Source organism: Sinocyclocheilus anshuiensis, unplaced genomic scaffold (genome assembly GCF_001515605.1).
Source record: "Sinocyclocheilus anshuiensis isolate Anshui unplaced genomic scaffold, SAMN03320099.WGS_v1.1 scaffold2892, whole genome shotgun sequence".
NCBI lineage: Eukaryota > Metazoa > Chordata > Actinopteri > Cypriniformes > Cyprinidae > Sinocyclocheilus > Sinocyclocheilus anshuiensis.
In genome coordinates, this window is record NW_015555928.1 from 91,153 (window position 1) to 103,447 (window position 12,295).

At 35.5% G+C, this 12,295-nt stretch overlaps 1 protein-coding gene across 1 annotated transcript; it reads right to left on the reverse strand.

The window, feature by feature from the left end:
- Window positions 1–350: 350 nt before the first annotated feature.
- LOC107675948 (uncharacterized) lies at window positions 351–9,202 on the reverse strand. Its single transcript, XM_016470444.1, has 8 exons — window positions 9,170–9,202; window positions 7,522–7,609; window positions 6,121–6,183; window positions 5,303–5,918; window positions 4,550–4,693; window positions 1,204–1,296; window positions 457–590; window positions 351–357 (listed from the first exon to the last, which is right to left on the reverse strand). The coding sequence occupies exons 2-8, from the start codon at window positions 7,581–7,583 to the stop codon at window positions 351–353; spliced, it is 1,119 nt and encodes a 372-aa protein (XP_016325930.1). The 5' UTR covers window positions 7,584–7,609; window positions 9,170–9,202.
- Window positions 9,203–12,295: the final 3,093 nt, after the last annotated feature.

Below are 12,295 nucleotides of genomic sequence, written 5' to 3' on the forward strand. Positions count from 1 at the left end.
TATGCGCACTACAAAATGTCATGCCTGTCCAGTTTTTGTGCTATTCCTCTCATGGGCGTCTATTGTTGTTGCCATCTGCAGTAGTTTGTTGTTGTTCTGTCTCTATATTTAACACTGTGAAACGGGTCTGGGCAGTGAATGAATGAATGAAAGAAAAAATTTAAAAAAATCTGATTGTGTGCGTCACATGCACTATACACATACAGTACCCTAGCATACACATTAACCAAAGTATACTTTGGGCTAACTACTTAATAACCCTGTTGACACTTGGAAAACTTCCAACATGATTGAAATGTTCTCTGGCTGATGTTGGTAGATTCTGTGGCTTTTGGAGTGACCTATTCTTCTCATACTCTAGAACGGTTAAGGAATTGAACTGCTGGCATCTTATACAACATCTTCCATAAGGAAATGCAAAGGCACCTTTAAAAAAAAATGAAAAGCAATACTAACCTTACTGTGGCAGCTTTTGGTTCTCCCAGCAGCAAACTTTTCTCACCAAAATACTGTCCAGCTTTTAGTTTGAAAAGAACTGCTGTATTATCCTTTGATAAAACCTCCACTTCTCCCTTGTGGATGAAATACATCTAGCAAAACAAAGCATAATTTTTAAACATAATTAGGGTTCAAACTGAAGAAAGGACGTCAAAAGATGATTTGGGGGATGGGAGGCTTTACTTGTAAAGATATATATCTATAGCTCCGACTAATACTAAATTGCAATGCATACCCAACATTATGCAAGAACATTATGTAAGTGTCTCTATAAATTACACCCTGAACATAAACATTAACATGCTGTTACCCTTTCAGGCTTATATAGCCATTCAAAATTTTCAAAAATCAGATGCACAGTATGTTTCCAATGTTCTTGCAATAATAACCTCTGATCCATAGTCATTTTTCTTATATATGAGATCATTGGCTCTGAACAGGGATTGGGAAATTCTTCTGGCTAATAAGCGAATGAAGCATCCATCAGTTTCTAACTCCTCCAGACACTCCTTTGTTAACATCGTCTCAAAAAATGGTCCCTGCAAACAACACCTTGTAAATCTGAGTGACAGATAATTATTTTCATCTCATTAAAATAATTTCAACATGTATCTAATTCCAAAAAAAAAAAAAAGGAAAAATAGCAACACAGGTACTGTCTACTGTGCAAGATCAAGCAAATTAAGTTGTCATTCAAGTTATTACACTGAGTTTCCCTGCTTTGGTTATTGCCGCAGGAGACAAAGGACGTGTCTCAGATTCGAGTGTTTTCTTGATCTGGATATTAAGACCAAACACCTAGGAAAAGAGATAAGTTTACATAATTTAAGTGCCATTCTATAGTAATCTTTACATTAATAATAGTACATTTTACCTTTGCTATAAAATCAGCATAAAGAACTGTTGATATATCACCGACTAATGAAGATGGCAAATACTCAGTCAGTTTCTCCTGGTCAAATCCTTTTGTGAGTTTCCATCGAAATACGTAAAATCTAACTACACTGTCATATAAAGCCCCAGTTATTTTGTGGCTCTTACAAAAAAAAGAGAGAAAAGAAATATTAGTTAATACAATACATACAATATACAGAAACATTCCAATCATTCCAACGTAAATTCATTATTTTGAAGAATTTCATTTACCTATGATGCATTACATGATCAAAAGTTAGTGCAAAGAAATGTATAATGTTACAAATAACTATTTCCATTTCAAGTTAATGTGGTATTCAGACTCTCAGTTCTTAAAAGAATCCTGTGCAGCACTGACAGCATTTGCAATCTAGCAGTCAGATATTCAGTTTCATCTCAGGCTTTTTTTGCCCAGTAGTATCCAACTGCAGTCCTGCAGCGCCACGTTTCAGGACACACGAGCCAGGCCACCCATCTAAAGGCCTGTTCACACCAAGGATGATAACTATAAAGATAACGATAAAGATATAGATTTAAAATCATTCTTAATATTAAAGAATAGCAAAGCCCACACCACAGCTAAAGGCACAGAGAAACGATATCGTTGGAATCACTTTCAGAACATTTCTTTTCCCAGCTGATGAACGATAAAAACACTGACACCCGATCAGAATCAATACTGCTATAATGTGAGCTTAGAATAAACAGATGATATCGTCTGCTGATGTGGAAGCTAATATAGTTATCTTTATAGTTATTGTTCTTGGTGTGAATGGGCCTTAAACCTGGAAGTGAGGGGCAGAGTTATTAAAACATAACAACATGGCCACTTTGTTTTTAATTTATTTATTATATACTGTATTTAATGCTTTGTTCTAATTCTATTACATTTATTGTTTGTGGGTTTATGTAACGGTACTCCAGAGCACTTTATGTTTGTTATTGACTTTGTCAAAGTTGAGATAATGTGTGTTATGCATTTATAATTTCACCTCTTGTAGGGACACACTACAAAATCTCATCGAAAAATTTATTTATTATATACTGTATTTAATGCTTTGTTCTAATTCTATTACATTTATTGTTTGTGGGTTTATGTTACGGTACTCCAGAGCACTTTATGTTTGTTATTGACTTTGTCAAAGTTGAGATAATGTGTGTTATGCATTTTTAATTTCACCTCTTGTAGGGACACACTACAAAATCTCATCGAAAATGTGCAAGATTCCAGAGACCCTTTTACATTGGGTCAAAACTTTTTTGATCAAATGCAATGAAAAAAGAGGACTAAAAGTGAACTCTTCTTTTAATGTGTGATAATTATAATAATTTCAAAAGTTGATAATTATTTGCTGTTTATTATTTCTAGTACAGTTTAGTTTTAAGTGATATTTTTTGTTGTTGAAATTTCTTTTTATTTAAGAAGTAGGTTACAGTTTTTTAATATTTTGAATTTCAAAATAAAAAGTATGCTTGACATTCAATGTCCATGCTCTGTCTTTAAAGGGATAGATCACACAAAAGTTAAAATGAAAAATGATTTTACCTTGCACTTTACCTTGTCCTTGCTACGTTTCTGGACCTGGGAACATTGCAGTTGTGTTGCTGTCTATGCAGGGTCTGAGAGCTCTCGGATTTCATAAAAATATCTCAATTTGTGTTCCGAAGATGAACAAAGGTCTTACAGGTTTGGAACGACATGAGGGTGAGTAGTAATTACTGACAGAAATTTAAATTTTTGGGTGAACTATCCCTTTAAGTATTTGTTACAAAATGAACATTAAAGGGGTCATATGATGCGATTTCAATTTTTCCTTTCTCTTTGAAGTGTTACAAGCTCTTGGTGCATAAAGAAGATCTGTAAAATTGCAAAGACTAAAGTCTCAAATCCAAAGAGATATTCTTTATAAAAGTTAAGTCAACCACGCCTACCTAAAACGGCTTGTTCTAACACGACCCCACATGTCTACGTCACAATGTGGGAAGATTTGCATAACGCCACCCAAATGTTAACGCAAAGAAAGAATGCGTAACTTTTATTCTCACTGTAGTATTGTTGCTGCCGCCATGTCGTGAAGGCGCTGTGTGTTTTTCGTTGTTAAAGCAAAACTACTTTGTTTTGCCTTCCAAAAGAGAATGATATCCACTTCGTCATGCCTAGAGCTGATCCGTGCTGGTCGCTGAGGAAATACATCAACTTCGCGCTGTGGATCGCCGGATCGGCTTTCACCGTGGACGAAGCGGAGTCCAGCCCGGGGTCGTCACATGTGGTTGCCGCAAGCCCGCCTGGCCGCGCCGTTCTCAAGGCCGCCGGCCGCTGCTCACTCTAGCTCGCCGTGTGTGACGCTGTGTGTTTTGTTGTGAAAGCGAAACTACTTTAGCAACATCATATGACCCCTTTTACTAAATATTATCTCGTAATAGCCTACAGTCAAATGGAATTCAGTATGCTACATGATGCTACATTTATTAACTACATTGATCTAAATGAGTAACAATAAATATTTTCAAAATCCATGTGAGAATAGCTTGTATTACGTCTATCAAAAGAAAGTTACACTACAAAACTGGAAGTGGTGTGACTCTAATAAGACCAAATCTGTCCTAAACCAAATGGTTCGCCTCACTTCCAGTTTGAGACAGGTGGCCTGGTGTGTGTGTGTCCTGAAACATGTGGCGCTGTGGGGCTGCAGCTGGATTTATCTCCCTTTTGCAGCATTTGTCCATTTATTGATAAAACTCTTTTCTAAAGGCCAGTTGCATTTTTTTGTATTCTCTTCACTATTAAAGAGACTCTGTACTCCCCATCTTGATGTGGCACTTCTGGAGTGCCCAGTTCTCTCCCTGTCCATTAAAAACCAAAATACTCAATACTTCAGCAACAGAAAAAAGCAATTTTTCCACCCTTCATTAAGCAGCACAATCACTTTCAGCCTTGCTAATAATAAGAAAGATTAAATAACACAAGATAATCTAAGTAGATTGGCGTAATAGTTTCTGAAAATTAGGCTTTGCCATTAAAAAACTATTTCAAACAGTACTAATTTACAATATTACTGTTTTTGATTGTGGAAATTAATCAAATGATACACTGGTTATCAGTAAGATGGAACAGATTCTGTATGAAAATAAATACCTTCAAGAACAGTTTCATGCTCTCCGTTTTCTCTGTATAAGCAGCTCTCATAGCATCTGTGTTTGCCAGCATAGCAGTAACAGTGCCTGATAACCAGCCAGTAAACAGCATCGCAGCAATCATAATGAAACTCATGCCAGCTTTCTAAAAATGTGGTTTATGCACAAAGAAAAGTCAGTGGCTGGAGATGCATAAAGCAAGCAGGGAGTCTCTAAACATGCATAGCACATAGAACCATTGTGTGATTTATGGAAAAATAGTTAAAAAGAAAAGGCATAAAACCTAAACTGTAAAGTAGAAAATTGCAAAACATGTTGTCAAAAACATGCTATGCCCTATTTCATCTCAAATCAAAGGAAAAATAGGAAAGGTATGAATTATTTTCATGACAATTAACCATCCCCATTCTAATGACCATAAAGTAAAAAGCGTAGACATTTTTAGTTAAGTTCATCCAAAATTTTCCTGATTTAATACTTACCATTGCAGTTAGAGATGGATAGATGTCCCCAAATCCAACAACACATACTGTTGTGGTTACAAAGTACAAGCTCATTAAATACAACTCCTGGAAATGAACAGTGCCTGAAGAACAAAAATCATCTGTTATTTTATTGTTATTTTTTAAACATATACAGATGTATTTTTAATCTTTTAGCTATATGATAAAGAATAAAACATATTCAATGGTCAAAGCTCTGAAGAACAATACGTACCAAAATTGACATCAAATGATTTGTCCAAGTGTCTCACCCAGGACAATAATGTACAATTGTGCTTTGTCACTGGTAAGAAATAGTCACTTATGTTTCCATAAAGGTCTGCAGCAGGGCATGAGCTTGCAAAGGTAATACAAGTGGTGAAGTGCACGAAAAGAGCAGAATATACCAACAACTTCAAAACAGTAATGGCGTTCCTTTCAGCAGTAATGTCAACTTGCAAGAATGAAAATGCAAAGGGAATGCGATATAACTGGAAAATATGTGGAATCCTAAAGTATGCATAAAGATGCAATGCTTCATTATTGGCATAAAATCCATTCTCACCAAATGGTGAAATCACAATCCAACCCACAAGTTCCCAAGGAAAGCAGGTTATGAAATCTACAAGGAACCCGGTTTTGACATAATGATGTGCTGTTTCCAAGGTGTCAACTTTGAGATCATTGTCTTCATAGAAAGCAACATGCATGCGGATATAAATGTCCACCCAACAACACAATCCAAGTATGTAACAAACAATCCACATCTCCATTCTGACGTGTAAAAATGCAATAAGCAACGAGGTAATGATGCTGACAGCGATTGCTAAAATGCTACGGAAAAATTCCCATCTTACATAAAATGCACTGCTGGGCAAAATGGCTTTCCTGCAAAAGCATAAGAAGAAACAAATCATATTTCTCAATAGGTAAGTACTTGGATACTTACAATATTAGGGTGCTCAATTCATTTACAATTAAATATGCTAAAGCTTCCAATTTAGTGGAACAAGCTAATTTTATGATGTGAGGTACTGACATCTTTAACATTATCAGTAGTATTAAAACACCACAGTAACACTGCATTTACCTCATTAGGAAAGGTGATGGGCATGACCACAAGAAGAAATATGCAATGTGTCTCATTAAAGTCCTATGGAATCAAAAACAATAATGTACACTTAAAGGAATAGTTCACCCACATTACTTATTCACTCTCATTAAAACATTTTCATTTTTGTATGAACTATTGCTTTAGTTTATCAGTTTAATGCAAAAAAAAGTGCCGATTGGTTTTTATGGAGAGCTTGGTTAACCCGGCCAATAAGAGACCATTAACTACAATTCTTCCTTTTTATTATACAGATGTTTTATTAAACACTGACCCAATATCAGGTAAAAACTATAGAGATTCATGGGTTCTCAAAGATCACCCCCTAGCAGAGGAAGTTTTGAAACAGAATGTTTTGAAACAGTTATGACGTAACGAAACCTCGTTTCACTTGGCAGTTTGATACATGCTCCGAATCACTGGTTCTAAACAAAGGATTTGCAAAGGTTTCAAAGCTTAATAAAGCAGTGCTTTTAATAGCGCCCATCACTAGCTGAAAGTGTGAGATCAGAGTAATGCTATTATTGAGAACAGATTTTAAGAACCATTCTGTTGTAAAAAGATATAGGTAAAAAAGAGATAAGGAAGTGGGTGCCATTTTGTTTGGAAGAACAACATTTTCTCTTTCACTTCGCAAGGAATTAAGGGAAGGTTTTTTTTTTTTTGATGTGTGTATAGTTAAATTATGTTTATACAATTTATTTTTTTAGTCCTTTGTTTATTATTTTGGCCCGACTCCCTCCTTAATTATTTTGTGTTTCCGTTATTTTCTCTTATCAATGAACCTGACTTTGATTCATTTCAAATCAAAGTGTTGTTCCTAGTGCTGGGGCTGGAGATGAGATGTTTCTTGTGCATTCTTTCCACTTTTTGTTACCTCTGTCCTCTAGACAAGAGGATTAGATCATAGCAAGTCAAAGAGTGTAATTGAATAAATAAGGCATATGATTAGGAGCGAATGTGCATATTTTAAAATAAAAATATTACCTGCAAATACTTCAAGTACATTATTGTACAATAAATTCTAATTCTTTTACTATATTACTTTCTTTTTCCTTCTTCCATATAAATACCTTTATTATTTATACCATTAAATTACATACACAGGAATTGGACAAATATGGGAACACCCATTACTGTAGGGGTCAATCATTTTTGTAGGATACAGTGAAAAAACCTTGCAATTACCTTTTATTTATCTTTTTGTTCTCTATATTCCATAAGTTGTATATCAGTGTGATGTAAGTTTTGTTCAGCAGTGTTTAGTATGTGAAATTGGTAACTTGTCAGACATGCAAAAGGGGCAAAGAAATATTGCCAGGTGTTCACATTATTTTGTCAAACTAAATTTTCACATCATCAAAATAATGTTCTGCTTACTTTGGTCTCTGTCGTTTCATTCGTCCCAGTGGAACGGTTTCTTCCTCGGATCCAGCATACATTGGAATGTTTCCAAAGTCCTCCACATCTAGAAAGATATTTGTATATACAGGTGCATCTAGTTAAATTAGAATGTCGTGGAAAAGTTCATTTATTTCAGTAATTCAACTCAAATTGTGAAACTCGTGTATTAAATAAATTCAATGCACACAGACTGAAGTAGTTTAAGTTCCATGACATTCTAATTTATTGAGATGCACCTGTATTTTATCAGTTGTTAAAAAAGCTAGGGCTTCTATTTTGGCACAGTCCTTAAAGCCCTTTTACTCCAAAACCAAAATGGACATTCATCAGGGCAGGGGGGTGACCCCCCCTTTATTATTCATTTTTAAATAATGCCAGGATAATATACCAAAATACTAAATCTGGTTGATATTTATTTGTTTTAAACTAAAGTGCATGAAATTATAAAATCAAAGATTAACGTACAGGCTTCTCAGGCCAGTTGCAGTGCTAACGCTTTGTTTTAGTCGTAATTTTTGTACTGAAGAAAATATCCTTCAGTCAAATTTTAAGTTTAAGTCTAAAGTGGCATCTAGTTTTAGTCAGCTTTAAAATTGCACCGGACAATGGGGGCCTTTAAAGTGTCATGAAACCCTAAAACATATTTTTAAGATGTTTATATATGAACAGGTTGCACACCAGTCAAAACAACAATAGCACTCATTATGCCTATTATTAAGGTAAAAGTGGTTATTTTTTTGAACAATTTCGTTCTTCCGGTTCAAAAAACAAAGTTAAACCAGCGTCACGAAAAGTGACATATATGCGTTAATTTGCAGTGGTGATTGTCTGCCGTGGCTGGAGAGTACGCGTCTACGTCATCAGTTTTCCGACCTTTTCTGAGTATTATTCATGAGAATGAAGTCTTACGATCCAATCACTGCACTGTATTATGCAAGAGGTTGTATTACAGTGGAGAATTCAAATCTCATGAAAGAGCTTCCGCGCTGTCAGTTCATTTCTGTAAAAATGACTGTAACAATATTTAATATGACAACATGTGAAGCGTCTGATCATGAATGCGATGACACAACGGATTATTGCACACAGCAAACGATACAGACCAAATATTCAAAGAAGAGTAAACAAAAAGTAACTGCCTTTATTCTTTGTTTTAAAGGTATTTTAATAATCATTTGTCTGTATAATGAGTGTGTTGTAGGACTGTGTTTTATTGGTTGTTGTCTCCTCTCTTCCCACCCTCTACACTCCCACGTTTCCAGTTTTACGCGCCCATTTCTGTCTGGAGTCTTTTTCAGATCTAAGGTGTGAAAGACCAGTGCTGAAACGGGGGTTTCATGACACTTTAAGTCAAAAAGGCTGAGAACCTTTATATCTTGTAAAAACCTTGTTATTTCTTTGAGTTAATTATGTAATTTATCAGTCATTATACGGTCTAATTAATATCAGGCAGATTTTCTTTCAATGCTTACCAAATATATTTAAGCAAATTAATATATGCTATGCATTTTTACTGTATTTTTAAACCTTGTTCCCATAGTTACTTAGTATTACTGAGTCATAATGATAGGTAAGTGCTGACAATATATATAATGTATGGAGTTATGTTTCTCAAAATACTCACAGCATTTTATCTTCTTGGAAAATCTACGTCCTTGAAATGACAATGTGAATTTTTGTCTCTGTGCAACATCAGATTCTTTGATATGGGATTGCCTTTTCAGTATTTTCTCTGCAGTCTCCACCAATGTTGTGTAGCATTTTGGCTCCGATTGGAATTCTTCAATTTGCCTAAAAAAATTACAGTTTCCTGATAAAATATTCTTTATCATTAAAGAGACGTTACTTTAACATGTAATTTGTTTCTTAGTTTGTAAAACATACCTTTTAAGCAGGGGATATTTCTCAAGAAGTACTCTGATCTTGTCAAAATCAATGACTACAATTTCACAGCATGTCACAGCACGTACTGTCAATGTGGCTTGTTTTCCAAACAAAAAACCTGCCTACAGGAAAAAAAAAAAAAAAGATTATTCATTTAAAAGATGTACACAAAACTATAGTATCTGGGTCAATACCAAGACACTACAGAAACTACACTACACTACACTTTGCGGTATACTGTTATTGACAAAAACACTGAAATTAAAAACATGAAATATTTATGTTGTGTAGGAAAGATTGTGGGTATTTGGACAGGCCCTGAAAATCTGAACAAGGTGTAACAACTATTTATATGTTGCGGAACACACCTCAAAGTGCAGGGCCTAAGTCAAAGTGCAGGGCCTAAGTGCCATTTGCCAATAAACTGACATGATTTTATCCAGGTTTCAGAGTTCCTATAGCATCAGCCACTGATGCAGTGTCAAAGTGATTGATACAAAAGGGAACAATGTATTTAATTGTTACCTCTCCAAAATGCATTCCCTTCTGATAATGTCCAACAACTTCTGAAAGATTATCATTCAAAATCTATAAAATATTCAGTAAATAAATAAATCAAATACAATTCTCAATGATTAAACAACGATTAAAATAATCAAGTTATAGGCTATAACTTATTTTGAAGTCTGCACTGAACTGCTTAATTTATGCTTTAATTTTAAAGGGGTGGTTCATTGCGATTTCACTTTTTTAACGTTAGTTGGTGTCTAATGTTGCTGGTTGAGCATAAACAATATCTGCAAAGTTACGAAGCTGAAAGTTCAATGCAAACGGAGATATCGTCTTGTCAAATTCAGTTTAATGAAAAGGAAAAGGCAGCAAAGGGGGCGAGGCCATGCTGCGCTGCTTTAGAGAAGAAGAAGAGAAAACTAGAGGTGCACGTAAAAATCTGTTCATATATGAATCGCGATTCTGTCTTCTAACGATTCTAATGGATTCACAAGTTTCAAAATCAATGTTCAAAAGCAGCGGTTCTCAATACTGTTCCTCGCGTTCCCCTGCTCTGCACATGCTCTGCATCTCTCTCTCTCTCTCTCTCATTCAGCTCATCTCCAACAATGAACTGTTCCAATTATACAATTATTTAGATGCGCACTAGAGGCGGTTTAGCCAATCACAACACACTGGGCTAGCTAACCAATCAGAGCCCATCGCCTATTTCGAAGGGAGGGGCTTCATAAAAGCAGGGAATGATCAGCGTATTTCTCAGAGAAGAGAAAATTATGTGAAAAATAATGTGGTTTTTTTTTTTTAAATGAAGCATTAACACATGTTAGACTGCACCCCATTAAACACAATCAAGCCTAGAAAAAAACCAGTGAACCACCCCTTTAAAACTGCATACAACTGAGATGAAATGTTTGTACAGAAATAAACTTTATGAAAAATGCTGACCTCACATGTTCCCCTGCGAATACAAAAGAGCTCTCTTGTGATAGTTTTACTGTACTGAATAATTTCCCCTTTAGGAAAAAAGTACATGACTGAAGTTAAAGCAAGGTCCCGTATAAATGACTGTCCAGCTTCTGCAAAGTAAGGAATCTGTAAAGAGGGAAAAAATGGAATAGTTAGTTTATTTTGAACCAGCCCTCATAATATTCTTTGGCAAATGTGTAAAATGATTCTTACCCCCCAACTTTCCAGACCAGTAGTTTAAGGCTGTTTCGTTATGGGCCAAAATTAACAAAATAGGGCAAATGCCTTTTTTTTTTTTTTTCCAGCCACAAAAATAAATGTCTCCATGCCTTTATATCACTACTTTTCACTGTCTTTAGTAAATACTGACAGTAGTTTTTTTAACACCAAAAGAGGGTTTTTACTGGCCTAAATCTGGCCCTATGTCTTTAAACTAGATTATGATCAGTATTATAACTTAAATGCCAATTTCACACAAATTCCTTTACGCAGACTCCTCCCAAGGAGTGACAAACCCAATGTCTGAATAGAATTTTATGCATTAATCTTTAGACTAAGCCCCACCAGGTTTTGTGAATGTGCATATAACGCTGCTGGTTCAGATTTTCATGAACCAGTGAAATGGTTTTCTTATCCTTTCTCCTAAGGATTCAGGAGATCATTTATCACATGATTTGACCCTGGTCTTCTCATTCTCCCCCATGGAAGCCTTTGCGACTCAAGGAAGCACATTTAGAAGCATTTATGAACAACAGGTTAGGTGTGGCTTAAGACACATCTACCAACATATTGATGTGGCCCTATTTGTGTCTCAGAGGTCATCACTGCTGGATGCAATTCCCACAGCATCAGTTGCTGACACAGCATGGTCCCTTATTCAGGTAACTTAAACAATGTTTTTTTTTTTTTTTTTTAACCCACAGACATTTAGTGGTTTAAGACATACAAATACACTCAACAAAATTATAAACGCAACACTTTTGTTTTTGCTTCCATTTTTCATGAGCTGAACTCAAAGATCTAAGACTTTTTCTATGTACACAAAAGGCCTATTTCTCTCAAATATTGTTCACCTGGCATGATTGAGAGCAAACGTGAGCGGTCACGGGCCTTCGGCAGGGTGTGGCCAAGTAAAAAATAAAAAATCTCCAAAAAATCGCTAGTTTTATTTAAATATAGCTAAAATAGCTCCTTGTCGTAAAAAATAAAAAAAAGTCGCAGCTACAATGAGAAAGTAGCTAAATTTGGCGACAAAATCCCCAAATTGGCAACACTGCTCCAGTTAGCAAGCACTTTCGGAGTGAGAGTGAATTCCACTTTGATTGGTCGGACTCATGACTCCCAACAAATCAGATGAGCGGTGGGCGGAGACTGCTTTAGGCCACAGAGT

Bases quoted from the DNA above. Each gene is read 5' to 3' on its own strand.
- LOC107675948 (XM_016470444.1), bottom strand. From the start codon at position 7,583: ATGTATGCTGGATCCGAGGAAGAAACCGTTCCACTGGGACGAATGAAA. The intron at 6,184-7,521 runs GTAAGCAGAACA...TTGATTCCATAG, and splicing joins ATGAAACGACAGAGACCAAA to GACTTTAATGAGACACATTG. The intron at 5,919-6,120 runs GTAAATGCAGTG...ATGCTTTTGCAG, and splicing joins CCATCACCTTTCCTAATGAG to GAAAGCCATTTTGCCCAGCA.